The sequence below is a fragment of the Astyanax mexicanus genome, chromosome 5 (assembly GCF_023375975.1).
Source record: "Astyanax mexicanus isolate ESR-SI-001 chromosome 5, AstMex3_surface, whole genome shotgun sequence".
In the NCBI taxonomy this organism is placed as follows: Eukaryota; Metazoa; Chordata; class Actinopteri; order Characiformes; family Acestrorhamphidae; genus Astyanax; species Astyanax mexicanus.
Genome location: NC_064412.1, coordinates 14275600 through 14290686, shown reverse-complemented (window position 1 = coordinate 14290686; position 15087 = coordinate 14275600). Strand labels below are relative to the sequence as shown.

The 15087-nt window shown below is 36.9% G+C and overlaps 1 protein-coding gene across 1 annotated transcript in view; it reads right to left on the bottom strand.

Moving 5' to 3' along the window:
* Nucleotides 1-4985, bottom strand: part of quo (quattro) — a 50440-nt gene extending 45455 nt beyond the window's left edge. Inside the window, exon 1 of the mRNA XM_007253300.4 lies at nt 4621-4985. Coding sequence (XP_007253362.3) covers nt 4621-4623 — 3 coding nt within the window. The 5' untranslated portion in view covers nt 4624-4985. The remainder of the gene's footprint in view (nt 1-4620) is intronic.
* Between the last annotated feature and the right edge of the window lie 10102 nt (nt 4986-15087).

Sequence of the window (15087 nt, the reverse complement as noted above, 5' to 3'; positions counted from 1 at the left end):
AATACCCTGTTTATACAGTACCAGTCAAATTTTACTACATTTATTAACTACATTATTCATTTACTACATGTATTTACTTCTTTTTGCTACATTGCAAAATAATTATAATAAATTATAATATTAAAGACTTTAAAACTATGAAGGAACACACATGCAATCAGGTAGTAGAGAAAACAGTGTATGGCATCCACAAACACCTGACATACAGTAAAAACCCAACCCAGTTAGTTTGGGATGCATTGGATTAGAGCAGAGTGAAGGAAAAGCAGTTAACAAAAGCTCAGCTTATTTAAGCAGAACTTATTTAAAACAGTTGGAGAACCATTCTAGGTTCAACCTCATAAAGCTGACTGAGAGAATAATGCCAAGATTGAGAAAAGTTGGCATTGAAGCAAAAGGTGATACAAAAATCTACATATTTTTGTTTTCGTCATAATTGCATATACATTCCTTCATAAAGTGAATGTCTTTAATATCAATCTAAAATGTAGAAAATAATACCAATAAAGAAAAAATAATTAAATGAGAAGGAGAAGACTCCATACTTTTGTAGTATGGATTGATTAGATCTGCAACTGCATGTAGATATTAGGGGTGGGCGACATGGCCCTAAAATAATATCTTGGCGATATGACAAAACACTTAAGCAAAAAAAAAAAAAAAATCAAGAATACACTACTGCAACAAAATGAAAACATGAAAAATGAAATTTTATTATTGCATACAATATGATATGGCACACCCCTAACTAAGATATTAAAAAATATATCAGATTTGTATTAGAAGTCAATTATCGAGAATGTCGTGATACTAATACTACACTTTAAATATCACCATGTATCCAGGATTAAAGTAAAAAAAATGATACTGGACAGATATAATCTGTCTCTAGTAGATATATAATGGGAAATGAGAACAGTGTGAATTATTATTTTGCTAAAAACAGTAAAAAAAAAAAAAAAAAGTAGTATCTTGATGTGTTAATTAGGGGTGGGTGATATGGTATGATATTTCAGGGTATAATATCGTTCACGATATTCAAAAATGTTGGCGAAATTATCATGTACGATATGATATGGCACACCCCTAGTAGATATCATTGTAAAGTATATCCTAATCAACTATTAGTAGGTTTTATGTAATTTATTGATTTTGGACCAGTTGGGGGCATTGTAATAAGGCAGCATCTGGACACCCATTCAGGTAGCTAACTGATTAGGAAGAGTTACATGCTGTTTCCTGACTATTCCACTTGTGATGTCCAGACTTGCAGTGCTACTGAATAGAACAGAGGAGATAAATGGTTTCGTCACACATTTTCTGTGAGTGCATGGAGTAAACAAGTGAATACGTCTGGGAATCATTAACAGCTGTTTCTCATATTCACACCCCCACATCATATGCAAGACACTGAGTCATAATGAAATCTAACCAGGATGGCTCAGTGCATTCCCATTCCCACCGATGTCAGTTCCACTTAGGATCTGTAACTACACTGGCTGAAGGACAGGACTGCCGAGAATTATTGTATAGAGGTTATGGATAAAAGCTGAATAAACTCTCAGGGGACACACTAGATCAATAAAATCACTGGTTAGGCAACACGTCATGCTTCAGAACTGCCCCAACTCAGCTGGTTTATTACTGAAATACCACACTTTCTGGAATATTAACTGAGCATTGTCAAGGCATAAATGTTCTAATTCTCTTTGTCTGGTGGCCCAGCTTTTGCTCTCCTCCCTCATTTTCATAACCAAATCACAACATCTCTCATTTCTCTTTTTTTTTCTGACTGTCACACACACTTTAGTATGCAAACTGAATAGTAAATATTAGTGGAAAATGTAAATGAATACATATGTATTCCTTTGTATATACATATATACACTTCAGTTTCTTAAACAGGTATTTGTTTGAGTAAAATTAACATTGTGGTTTATTCTAGAAACTATGGACAACATTTCTTCTAAATTCCAAATAAAAATATTTATTTGCAGAAAAAGAGAATTGGCTGAAATAACATGATGGAGAGCTTTCAGACCTCAAATAATCAAAGTTCTATTCATAAAGTTTTAAGAGTTCAGAAATCAATATTTGGTGGAATAACCCAGGTTTTTAATCACAGATTTTATGCATCTTGGCATGTTCTCCTCCACCAGTCTTACGCACTGCTTTTGGATAACTTTATGCCACTCCTGCTGCAAAAATTCAAGCAGTTTAACTTGGTTTGATGGCTTGTGATCGTCCATCTTCCTCTCGATTATAATTTAGAGGTTTTCAATTTAGTAAAATCAAAATCAAATTTAAGTGGTCTTTTATTTTTTTACAGAGCTGTATACACAATACACTGTACACATCACACTACAAAGCCTGTAGCCTTTTTCATTTTCATTGTACTCCAATCTTTGATTCACATATGGTACTATTAGTTAGATTACTAGCTCCTGGTGAAATCTTGTGCATCCTTAATATAAAGGCTATATAAATAGACAGGCTGACAGACAGATATAGATACAGTATCGATTAAACTGTATCCAATTCAGGAATCAATAAGGTATCCAACCTTGATTGATCCCTGAATAGTCAAAGAACACAATGGAATGAAAGATTGGTGGTACACGAGACAAAACCTTTTGAAAAGATATATATTAATTGCAAAGATATATATTACTTAAAATCAATGTAAAACAAATATATAGGTTCCTTTTTTTAGAGGAAATGCTCATAGCCAACCCAGAGTGGTATGAAAAGAAGGTTTTCTGAGGACAGTGCACTGTATCACTCCCCAGATTAAAAAAACCCAAACCACTGCGTTTACTTAAATAATTAGTACTGATCTTTCTTTATGACACATCCCGTTAAACTTTAATGATTAACACTTTACCACAGTGACTGAGCTCATCACTACTGTCAGATGTGAAGTTGTATGTGTACACAGGCTGTGTGAATACTCTAGGCTATATAGCATTAAAATAAATACAAGCAAGCATAAATACAGCGTGGTTAGAATAATGTGCTGTTTTGTCAGTAATGATGGTTCTAACACAGTTAGAGGGTTTGGTTCTTGAACTCCAGTTAATGTGTGGTTTTGCTTAGTTCCTCCAGCAGCTCGCTTGATTTACGTTTATGAAGGACTGATTAGATAAACTAGAGATTGGAATGGAAATGTAAACACTGGGCTTCCTTGAAGAGACCTTTGGAGGTGGCGAAGGTAATGCTAAGCTAGCATTTTTCTATAATGCCACTCCATGCACACCATGCATTTATATAGCCTCAATGTGCATCTATTAGTATCTACATTGGCAGATATGTACGTGCAATACATTGGCACTGGCCCAGAATCTCTGTATCATTGCATTCCAAATAACAATGCATTGCTTATTAATTATTAATTTTCAAAGGTTACTGCTTTCTGAAGAAATAACACACATACAAATACCTTTACTTAACATTTATGCCTGTGTTACGTACTGCAAAATGTATTATAATAGGAAAATGAAATGTACAATAATAATAATCATCATCACCATTATTATCATTATCATCTGAACTGTTATTTTACTATGCACTTGGTGTGGTACTACAAAGGGTTCTTTGGGTGATGCCACAGAAGACCCATTTTTTTGTCTCCATACAGATTTTTTTTTTTTTTTTTTTGCAAATAAAATACATGAAACAATAAAAAAATAATAATAATTGTAAAGGTTCTTTACACTCATCTTGTTTACCAAAAAGATTCATTATCCTGCCAAAAAGGCTTTCTCTATAGCATTGTTCAAGAATCCTTTGTAGATACATTATTTTAAAGGGTTGAAAGTGGGGTTTTGTAGTATGCGTGGGAACTGTTCACTAACTACAACTGAACCGTGACTACTCACTGTGGCATAGCTAATAAGTGTTAATAAAACTCCTCAACAGGACTTAGAGAACACACACACACAAATACACACACACAAATACACACACACAAATACACACCATCTTTCATGCATCCGTGTGATCTACATTAACTGCGCTCTAATCAAAGAGGCCTGCCACTTAGGAAAAGTGGTCCTTTTCCTCCTGCTCTGAACTTTCTGAAAAGAAATCAAAGAATGCGCTGAGCTCCTCAGAAGTCCATAATTTGTATACGGAAGCTGACTTTCATCTCAACATTCCTGTGATTAAGATTTGATTTCTGGCTGGCAAGATTCATATGTTCTCCAGCAGCAGCTTAATTATACATTATTATTATTATTATTATTATTATTATTATTTATTTAAACCTTATGAAATACATCAGTGATGAAAAGAAACACGCCAAGTCCACTCACTAAGTTCAAACTACTGCACTTCAGGCAACAAGTGAGGTGACAGGTTGACCTTGCCCAAACATGTGTCCCCCTCCAGGTCCCCTAAAGCTAAATACTGCTGGAGGCCTCATTCTCACCTAATAGCATTCTAATTCCTATTCAGAAGCATTCAGCCTAAACCACACTGTAATCCCCCTATTGAACAGCCAGTCAACCTGTTTGTAAGTCACTAGGTCAGTGGCACAACACGAGACCAGAGCAATAGCACAACAATAAGACCAGCAAAAAAACATTACAAAGCAAAGACAAATCAGAAGCACCATCATACCATTTTGCTGTTAGAATCCAGGTTATCCAGTTGTCATCTTCTGATTAGTTAATCCATAAAAGCTGCAGTTTAGTTCTGCAGACAGGCTGGTGTTATTTTCATGGTCTTTTACATCCGAAGAAGCCGCTGAATCTCTACTGCTGTCCGGTTTGGAGAGTCTGAGGTACTTTGGCTGCAGTAAGTTGCTGCCATTCTACAGTTTTTGCAAGTTTGCCCAAAAGTAGCTAAAGCAGAAAGCTGTAAAGTGTCAGACAGCCTGTTGCTTGGCTCGCAGCTCTGTTGCTTCCTGGCTGTGCCGAACTTTTTTTCATGGAGAGGGAGAGAGAGAGAGAGAGAGCAGGAGTGGGGAGGGAGACAGAGAGGGAGACAGAGAGGGAGAGAGAGAGAGAGAGAGAGAGAGAGCAAGGGGGAGGAGAAAAGCTTTCTCTCTCAGAGGAAATCCCCCTTTTCATACTTTTCCTTAGTGGCAGTTCTGGACCTCACCCCCTCCTCCTCCCACCCTTCAATACTTGTATACAACACACACTCGCGCATAACACAGATCGACAGACAGACACACGGACACAGACACTTCATTCATGGACAAAAAGACCACTAAAAGCTCTCTGAAGTTTTTCATTTCCTCTGTTCCTCTGTTCCCACCATTCCTTCAGCTTCTCCGGCATTTAAACACACCAGAGAGAAAAAGAGAATGAGAAATAATGGGAAAAAAGTGAGAGACCAGAGTGAAAGAATGCAGGAGAGTCAGAGAAAATGTCAGAGGGAAGAGAAAGAAAGAAATAGATATAAAGCAGATGGAGAGAAAGAGAGAGAGAGAAAGAGAGAAATACCTCGGAAAGAGAGCGAGAATGTTACAGAAAGTACATGCAAGTGTGAGTGGAGAGAAAAACAATGAAATGACAGAATATAGACAGAGAGAAAGAAAAAATGAGAGAGAAAGAAATAAGCGAAACACTGAGAAAGAGAGACCAACAGACTGAAAGAATGCAGAACAACAAAAGAGAAGGATGAGAAAAAGAGAGTAAAAGAGAGAAGAGCTGAGAGACAATAGATACAGATAGCAGAAATGACAAGAGATTAAGTAGGCGAGAGAGTGGGGAAGAGAGAGAGAGAGAGAGAGAGAAACAAAGAGGTAAAAGAAATGAGAAAGTGAGTGAGACCAAGTGAATTAAAGAATGCAGAAGCAACAGCAAGAAAGAAAAAAGAGAGAGGACTGAGAGAGAAGAGATACAGGGCGGATAATATAAATTAAAACAGAGAGAGAAAAAGAAAGTAAAAGAACAAAAAAGACAGTTAGAAAAAGAAAAAAAACAAGAAAAGAAAGACCTCTTGGAATGTATGGTTACACCCTTCTCTTACTCACTATGCACACAAATACATGTGAACACACACAGACACACAGGGGCTTGTGTGAGAGCACAGAACTTGTGAACATTATTTAAACGTTCTCCTGACGTTTTCATGAGGGAGCACATGCAGAAAAACACAGACGAACTCTTAGCCAAAGTGCTCTGAGGAATGCTCATGGCCTACATACCAGCAAAGTGGGTTTCCTACACTGGACTGCGCTCTGCAGCTTCGAACTTCTCACCCACTCCTTATGCCCTCTTTTATTCTCTGTTCCATAAAATCAGCTCTCTTTCTCTTGAAACTTGTCTGTTTCTTACACACACACACACACTCTAAGCAGCAGGTTGGCACAGATGTGTATCTCCAGATGTGCATGAAAAGAACAAAGATGGACAGATGTTTTGGCTTGGGCTGAAATAAAAGGCCTCAAAAACAGCCGCTAGGACTTCTGCACCAGCTTTTCTTTAATCTTCTTTTAAGGATAGCAATATCTACTAATGTCTAGGACTGTAAGATAAACCCTATTTTCATTGTTAGAGATATATGTTAAAAGAGCGGCAATAACATTGTAAACAACAGCAAATTCCAACTGCATTTTCTGCGTGGAGCAACAGAGGAAGCTCTTCGCAATGCAGATTGTGATCACGTGACATAACTAAGCTGGAGGCAGAGTGAGGCAGGGTGAGGTTGAGTGAGGTAGAGGTCCTCAGTGAACGCACAAACCAAACTACTTCTTAGCCTGGGAAAAATAAGTTCATCCAATTCAAGAGCTTGCATTGCATTTCACATCAATACCAGGATTTTTTTGTCTATATCGTACATTAGCAAACGTCATGGAATTATAGGTAACATATAAGTTGTGAATAACAGTTCACTGGAAGATAAGACACTGAGGTTCTTTCCCTTTAAGGTGAAAAAACATTTCAGATATTTTTCATCTGAGGCACTAGACCTCTGTTCTTTCTGCAGAAACACTCAGAGGGAGAAGAAGATTATTGGCAGGGTGTGCAGGAGAGGGAAAGGCAGCAGGAGTGAAATCTGCGAACAGCTGAGAGGACAAAGAGTGAGGATGGTCTCTGTTTTTATTCCAGCGTCCGTCTGATGTCCAGAAAAGAAAATGGCTAGTCTGCAGTGGATGTCAGATCAAAGACCTGCAATGCAAGTGACATACACTCTAAAACCCCTGTCTTATCTAAACCAGATGTGCAGAGAGAGAGAGAAAGGGGGGGTGGGGGAGATGAAGAGAGAAAAGGAGGGAGGGAGAGAATAAGAAAGGGAAGGAGATAAAGAAATAAAAAGAAAAGGAGATTGAAAGAGAGAAAAAGAGAGAAAATCGGGGACAGGGGGTGTTGGGGGGGCAACAAAGACACAAGACACAGGCTAAAAGTGAGATAATTGGTGAAGGAAAATAGGTCTTAGTTTAACTTCTCTGCTGGACATCAACAGAGGATAAGAGAGAGAAGACAGGTTAGCGAATGGAAAATCAGTGGATTGACAGATCTCGTTAAAAATCCACAGAGAGAGAGAGAGAGAGAGAGAGAGAGAGACTGAAAAAAGAGGGGAATAAAAAATAACAGAATTTCATTGTCCAGCTACACTTGATTTAGTTTTTTTGTATTTGGCCTTCTTTTTTCACAGAATTTAAGGAATTGAAAAAAAAGTTTTACACACTGGACTGTAGGGCTGTAAGGTGAATCGAATTTTTGTGAATTCAGTGATCTGAATTTTCACAATAAACACACTGAAAGAGCTGCAAAATGTAGTGAATACCAGTAGGCTTGATATGCGATATCTTTGTACAGCAACAGAGGGAGTGCTTTCCACAACAGACTGTGTTCATGTGACAAAACATAAAAACTGGAGGCAGAGTGAGGTAAGGTAGAGAGAGGAAGTGTGAGGTAGAGAGAGGCAGATATATGTAGAAGGAGGAAGAGGTAGAGATCATCATAGAGGTCATAATCTCCTCCTTTTCTACTTTTTCAGAACTAGATACATGTTTTAGGTGTTTTTGAGAGTCACCAGTGGTTTGTGAAAGGAGACAAACACAAAACAATGTATTTATTATTCAATTATGCTGTTTTTAGTATCAGCAGATCATGAGAAAGATAATCTGATTGTATTAATTGGAGGTGGGTTGTTGGATGTTGGATGATCACACTTCACTTCATCCCCAACTCACTAACTCATCCTAAAAGTACCAGAAGGAGCACCATCATTCCAGAGAACAGAGTTCCTCTGCTCCACAGTTCAGTGCTAGAGGTTTATATCCTCTCTAGCTCTAGCTCATGACTGGCATTAGGCACGGTGCCAACAAGTTCATGTTTATTTGCTCCAGAGAGTCCAATTCTATTCAGAACACATTTCTTCAGTTTAAAGTAGCTGAATGCATTCATTAAAAGAGGTGTTCATAGGCATTTTGATATGTGTATAGTATAGAGTTAGACCAGCAGGGATATAGAAAGAAAGAGAAAGAGAGAGGGGGAGTAAAAAGAGAAAGGTGGGGGTCAGTAACTGCTGTAGGCTGTGAGTACAGCTGGGTTTTTGTCTTTAACACAACAGTTTTAATCTCTAACAACGCCCTTAGGCCATGCTGAACAAGCCAGGAGACTGTGTGTGTGTGAGAACACATGCAATAGGGGTGTAAAAAGTATTGATACCTCAACGTACTGTGATATTATCTTTTGCACTGTATTAATGTTTAAAAACACAGTATTTGTTTTATTATTATTTCACATGTAAAGATTGGTGGTTCATTTTGTGTTGTGTTTAAATTCTATGGCAAGCCAACTAAGCCAAAACGCGTGGGATATAAACGCCACTTGTGTAAAAATATCACGTGTACAGGCGCTAAAACTGTTCGTGTATACACGTCTTGGCATTTAACATCCAATCAGTAAACACGCTTATGCATACATTTGCATTGTAATAAGGCAGCCTGACAACACATGATGTCATGCAACGTATTGTATTTCATATTCATAAGACGCTTACGCGGGTTACAACGCAGTGTCAACGTACCGTGACATAGCCCCATACATGCTCATACACACTCTGCTCGTAAGGTCCACGTAACTGAAACGTTGTAATCATGTGACTATGATGTACCCCCTATTTCACATCTACCTTCTGTACAGGTAAAAAAAAAGCATGTGATGTACAGACGGCATAAATTTACGCCTCTACGCGCAAAAAGATCACGTCTGCACACGTAAAAAGATAACATCTTTATCTGTCAACACGTGATTTTTTTACGTTGTGGACACATCATATTTTTACGCGTGGAGGCGTTTCTTTCCCACACGTTTTGGCTTAGTTGGCTTGCCATAAAATTCTGACCACTGGATTAGAGTGTGGTAATCTGTACTTGAATTCCTGGAAGAGAGATTATTATTGCTTCTACTTTCGTTTATAAAACAGAAAGATAAAAGAGGCAGCTGATGGTTTATACTTTTGCATTTTGGGTCTGGCTGTGTCTGTGCATTTCTCATGAGTTCTAGAGCTGTGTATTGGGAATATGATACATATCTCAAGTAATGGATTATATTTGGGTCATGAATACTTCCTTTCCTTCTTTTCCAGATATACATTCTATACATTCGTTTTAGAGTCACCAGTGGTTTGTTGTATTCATTGTTCAATAATGCTATGCGTAGTATGAGCAGATCTAAATCTGCTAAATTTCCTTCGGGATCAATAAAGTATCTATCTATCTATCTATCTATCTATCTATCTATCTATCTATCTATCTATCTATCTATCTATCTATCTATCTATCTATCTATCTATCTATCTATCTATCTATCTATCTATCTATCTATCTATCTATCTATCTATCTATCTATCTATCTATCTATCTATCTATCTATCTATCTATCTATCTATCTATCTATCTATCTATCTATCTATACATGAGAACTGCTGTAACAGTTCTCCTGGGAGAATCTGATTGTATTAAGTAGAAGATGGAAGATGATAGTGTTGTATTCTGTCCTTGGATTCCACTGTTGGCCATAAAAAAAAAATATATATATATATATGTTTTAACTTATACTTTGTTTACTTATGACAATTTGATATTGCCTTGCTTACAGTATCACAATATATAATCTATTTACTGTGATATGTATAATTTCCCCAATACACAGCTATGGAACTCATGAGAAATGCACAGACACAGTCAGACACAAAGTCCTGTTACATTGAATTTATAAACCGTCAGCTGCCTCTTCTATCTTTCTGTGTTATAAACGGAAGCAGAAGCAATAATCCCTCTTACAGGAATTCAAGTAACCCTTAACAGATACATCATCAAAGACATGTGTTTACAATCCATAATCTGACTTAATCCCAGTAATCCACACAGATTTGACATGGAGAATATTATTCCATCTCTTGGAGTGAAGACTAAATCCTAAACTAAATATCAGTGATATATTTGCATTTCAACATGGGATTTGCCATCATGTCTGTAACAGCAGTTCTAACATTCCAATTTAAAAGGACTGGTAATCTTCAACTGCAAGTTTAGTTCATTTGGATTCATTTTAGTTTCCAGAAAAGAGATTAAGCCTATTTTTGTACTACACAGCATCTTAAATGGAGATTTTTTTTTCATTAAATGTAAAATTAGGCTTAATCCCTGTTCAGGAAACTGCCCCAAAAGGCGTGTTATGCTAAGTTTAACATGTCCTATTAGCACATAACTCAGAAACAACAGCAAAGCAGCTAATGTCTTCTCCTGGGGTTCATACTATTACCAGTAAAATGCACTGTAAAATGCACAGACTTTGGTTGAATTTACCGACAGTCGATTTTATGAGAATGAGAACATCCTGCATTAAATTGCTTACGCAGTCCTCTTATTGAACACACATGCTTTTGGACCCATAGTTACTTTAAACAAAGACTGGGCTGACCATAGCACATACTGAAAACACAAGTCATGCCGTAGCTCACGGCTCTGTTTAGGCTGAGTGGGTATGTGTGTGTGTGTCTGGCTGACTCCCTGCTGTCTTCTAGCAGGCTCAATAGAGTGAGTCATCTGAGCTGGGCTTTATTGAGTGCTTTATTCTGGGCCTGAAAGCCAGTTCAGCTTCGCTTTCCTTTGCAGAACAGAGGTTTCAAGCCCAGAAATCAAACTGCAGACTACATTTAGTGGCTCAATATGAAGTGATGCAGCTGTTTAATATACAGTAACTGGAAAGAAGTTTATGGTGTTTATGGTGTTAAGATATTGGCCTGAGCCCTGAAGAGGATCACATAAGAACAGTTTTGCTGCTTTTATTGTTTGCCAATAGTTGGATTTACACTGCTGAACAATGTTAGAACATGTCAATGACAGCAGGCAATTGCGTAGTGCAATAATAAGATTGACTTAAGTGCAATGTAAAGTGATTCTTGTGTATACAGTAATGCAATATGAGGCGTTTATGGGTGTGACTGAAAGCAAAGAAGACAAAGCAGTCATCTCTATGACTTGTCTGTTCTTTGTCCTGCCCATCTTTGGCCTAGAATTCAGCTCTCATCCCTCAGCCATCGTAAAGATACTGGTTCAACAACAAATGCACTGAGGGCTGCAATGATAAGTCAACATAATCATCAAATTTGACAAACTCAAAATGTTGAGTTAGTAATTAGTGTCAAATTATCGTTAATTGTAACTGGAATGCACTACATAAATTGCTGGGCATAAAAATGCAAGGGGAAGGGTTTAGGACTGCTTACACACTCGGTTCACACTCCAATCTGTCTAAACACAACAGATTTACTAAATAGCAGAACATTCTGCATTTAAATTTCTGCTGGATGAGGAACAGGAACCACATCCACAGAAAGCAAGACACAAATAATTGTTGACAATGATAATTAATAGGGGTGTGACGAGATCTCGTGGCAAGAGATCTCGCGAAATTAAAACTGACGATATTTCTCGTCAAGCTTAAACCTGTCTTGCGGGGCAAAAAAACAGTTAAGTGTGGACTTTTTAATCTGGCAACCCAGTAGAGATAGCGATAGAGTATGAAGGCTGAGCAGTGAGAGCAGCTCTCAGCAGAAGAGGAAAATTCGGGCATTTGCATAGAAGATGCTTCTGCTACTTTTAAGTTGTATGTCTGGCTGCATTTTGGCTCCAGTGGAAACAATAAACGGTAACAACGGCGACCAACAAGACTTAGGAGAAGATTTAGGAGAAAAAACATAAACCCTAGTCTTAATATGACTGGTTATGGTTATGCCTAGTTAAATTACAAGATATTTAGGAGAAAAAACACAAACCCTAGGCTTAATATGACTGGATTTGGTTTGCACTTATTGTTTGCACTATATAAGACCTATAAGAGTTTTATTTTTGTTCTTATTTCTATTTCTTATAGAATCAATGTGTGTGAGAAACCAGTCTGTTAAGTTTGCGTTATGTGATTTTGTCAAATAAAACTCTAGTTTTCAAGCCATTTTTCATTTTTGACGTTTTCTTAAAAAAAAAAAAAAATCTCGTCTCGTCTGGTTCTCGTGAACCCAATATCGTGTCTCGTCTCATCTCGTGATATTAGTGTCTCGTCACACCCCTAATAATTAATCAACTAATGGAAAAATAATCAACTGATCAGCAGAATACCAAAAGAGTAATTTGCTGTAGCCCTAAAATATATATAAACATATAAATAAATATATATAATTTATATAAATATATATATAAATACAGAGTTGTCTCCGTACCTCAAATCTAGCTGACCTGTCATGCCCGGCAAATTCACTGTGTAGTTTATCACTGGAGCCACAGGACCAAAATGTAAGAGAAATCACTACAATGAAAAACTAAAACAGCAAACATCCAACTGTAATCATGTTTTAATTAATTGATTGATTGATTGATTGATTGATTGATTGATTGGTTGATTGATTGATTGTGGTTGGGGTTAGTGGAAAATTAATATTTTTAAACAATTCATTAACGCATTTCAGTTTTTCACTTTCAAAACAATTTGAATAATTGTAGTTGTTACTAAATACTAAATTGCATAATCACTGAACAATACACTTCGGGTTAAATGCTTCATTCCCATTCAATTCAATTCAATTCAATTTTATTTCTATAGCGCTTTTTACAGCAAAAGTTGTCACAAAGCAGCTTTACAGAGAAAAAACAGGTTCACGCCTCTTATGAGCAGCACCACAAAGATGCTAATTATTGTGGTGACACAGTGGCAAGAAAAAACTCCCTTACATTCAATCTTGTGTGAGTGTATGTTTATGCACAGAATTCTTTCATTCTTGATTGTTGTAAGATGTGTGGGTGATTTAGTGAGACAAATGTAGCTCAATTACTCCAGTAAAGTATACAGCATTTCCTTACTAACACCATCAGATTTTGTTTGGTCACTGACCACCTAGCAGAAAACTTCTCAGGCTGAAAATCACTTTCCATCTGTTTCTCTTTAACTCATCTCCCCTCCGTGCGAGCACAATATGCGACTTAATTCTAGCATGGAGGGATTTTATTTGAACAATCACCTAATACTCACAGTCTGTGAGGGAGAGCTATACACTGAACAGTACACAGGCTTTAACTTTACCTCCTGCCTTATAGAAGAATTCACATGGACTTGGTTATTACAACGGCTGAAGACAGATAGACATGACAGAATTTGCTTTATGCTTTGGAAAGAAAGGACTATATTTAATAGATAATCCACTGCTAGCTCCTTATGTCTACCACTGCAGCAGAAAGGATGATAGGGTATTAGGTGAAAGCTGCAGTTCATTCATATTTCAGCCGTATTTCTATCTTTCAAAGATCCCTGAACAAAGACTTTGTAGGAAGATATACAGACATGCATGTTAAAAATAAAAAAATATGCTATAGAGTTCTGAAATTTGAATACTGCCATAGGAGAACCAATGTTTGTTCCATAAAGCACCATTCTATATAAATATAAAAGGTTCTTTACACTCAAGTCCTTCTTGTAGCACCTTTTCAGCTAATATTTTTAGCATATATTAAAGAACCTGGCATGTCCAGTTGTAGTCATGAAGGACCAAAGTTCCGCACAGTTTGCCATTTCTAGGATTGTCACACTTTATAAGTCTTCACTTTAATAAGTCACTGAATAAAATGCACCATTTTAGAAATATTTAAATGTGCCTTTTAATGATTAGCTGTGCAAAAATGCACTTATTTCTTAGTTTGACAAGAGTTTTAATTCTTAGGCTGAGAATTGATTTAACAGATTTTTTTATTTTTATTTCACTAATAGAAAGAATTAAAGAATGAAAAGGAAAGGGAGAAACAGTATTTAAAGCGACTTAAAGCAATTAAAGTGACAGTCTGTAATTTGGGGGGATTTGGGGATTTAGAGACCTCTCTGGTGAGAAAATGTAATTGCAACGAGGTATGTGGAACAGTGATTTTAATGAAGGTTAATATAATAGTCTGTGTTTCTGAGTATATTTCTTTTTTTATTTGTTAAATAAGAAATACTGTCAAACTGTAGAGAGAAATATATATATATATATATATATATATATACATATATATATAACAATATATACTATATATATATATATATATATATATATATATATATATATATACACTGCTCAAAAAAATAAAGGGAACACTCAAATAACACATCCTAGATCTGAATGAATGAAATATTCTCATTGAATACTTTGTTCTGTACAAAGTTTAATGTGCTGACAACAAAATCACACAAAAATCATCAATGGAAATCAAATTTATTAACCAATGGAGGCCTGGATTTGGAGCCACACACAAAATTAAAGTGAAAAAACACACTACAGGCTGATCCAACTTGAATGTAATGTCCTTAAAACAAGTCAAAATGAGGCTCAGTATTGTGTGTGGCCTCCACGTGCCTGTATGACCTCCCTACAACACCTGGGCATGCTCCTGATGAGGTGGCGGATGGTCTCCTGAGGGATCTCCTCCCAGACCTGGACTAAAGCATCCGCCAACTCCTGGACAGTCTGTGGTGCAACGTGACGTTGGTGGATGGAGCGAGACATGATGTCCCAGATGTGCTCAATCGGATTCAGGTCTGGGGAACGGGCGGGCCAGTCCATAGCTTCAATGCCTTCATCTTGCAGGAACTGCTGACA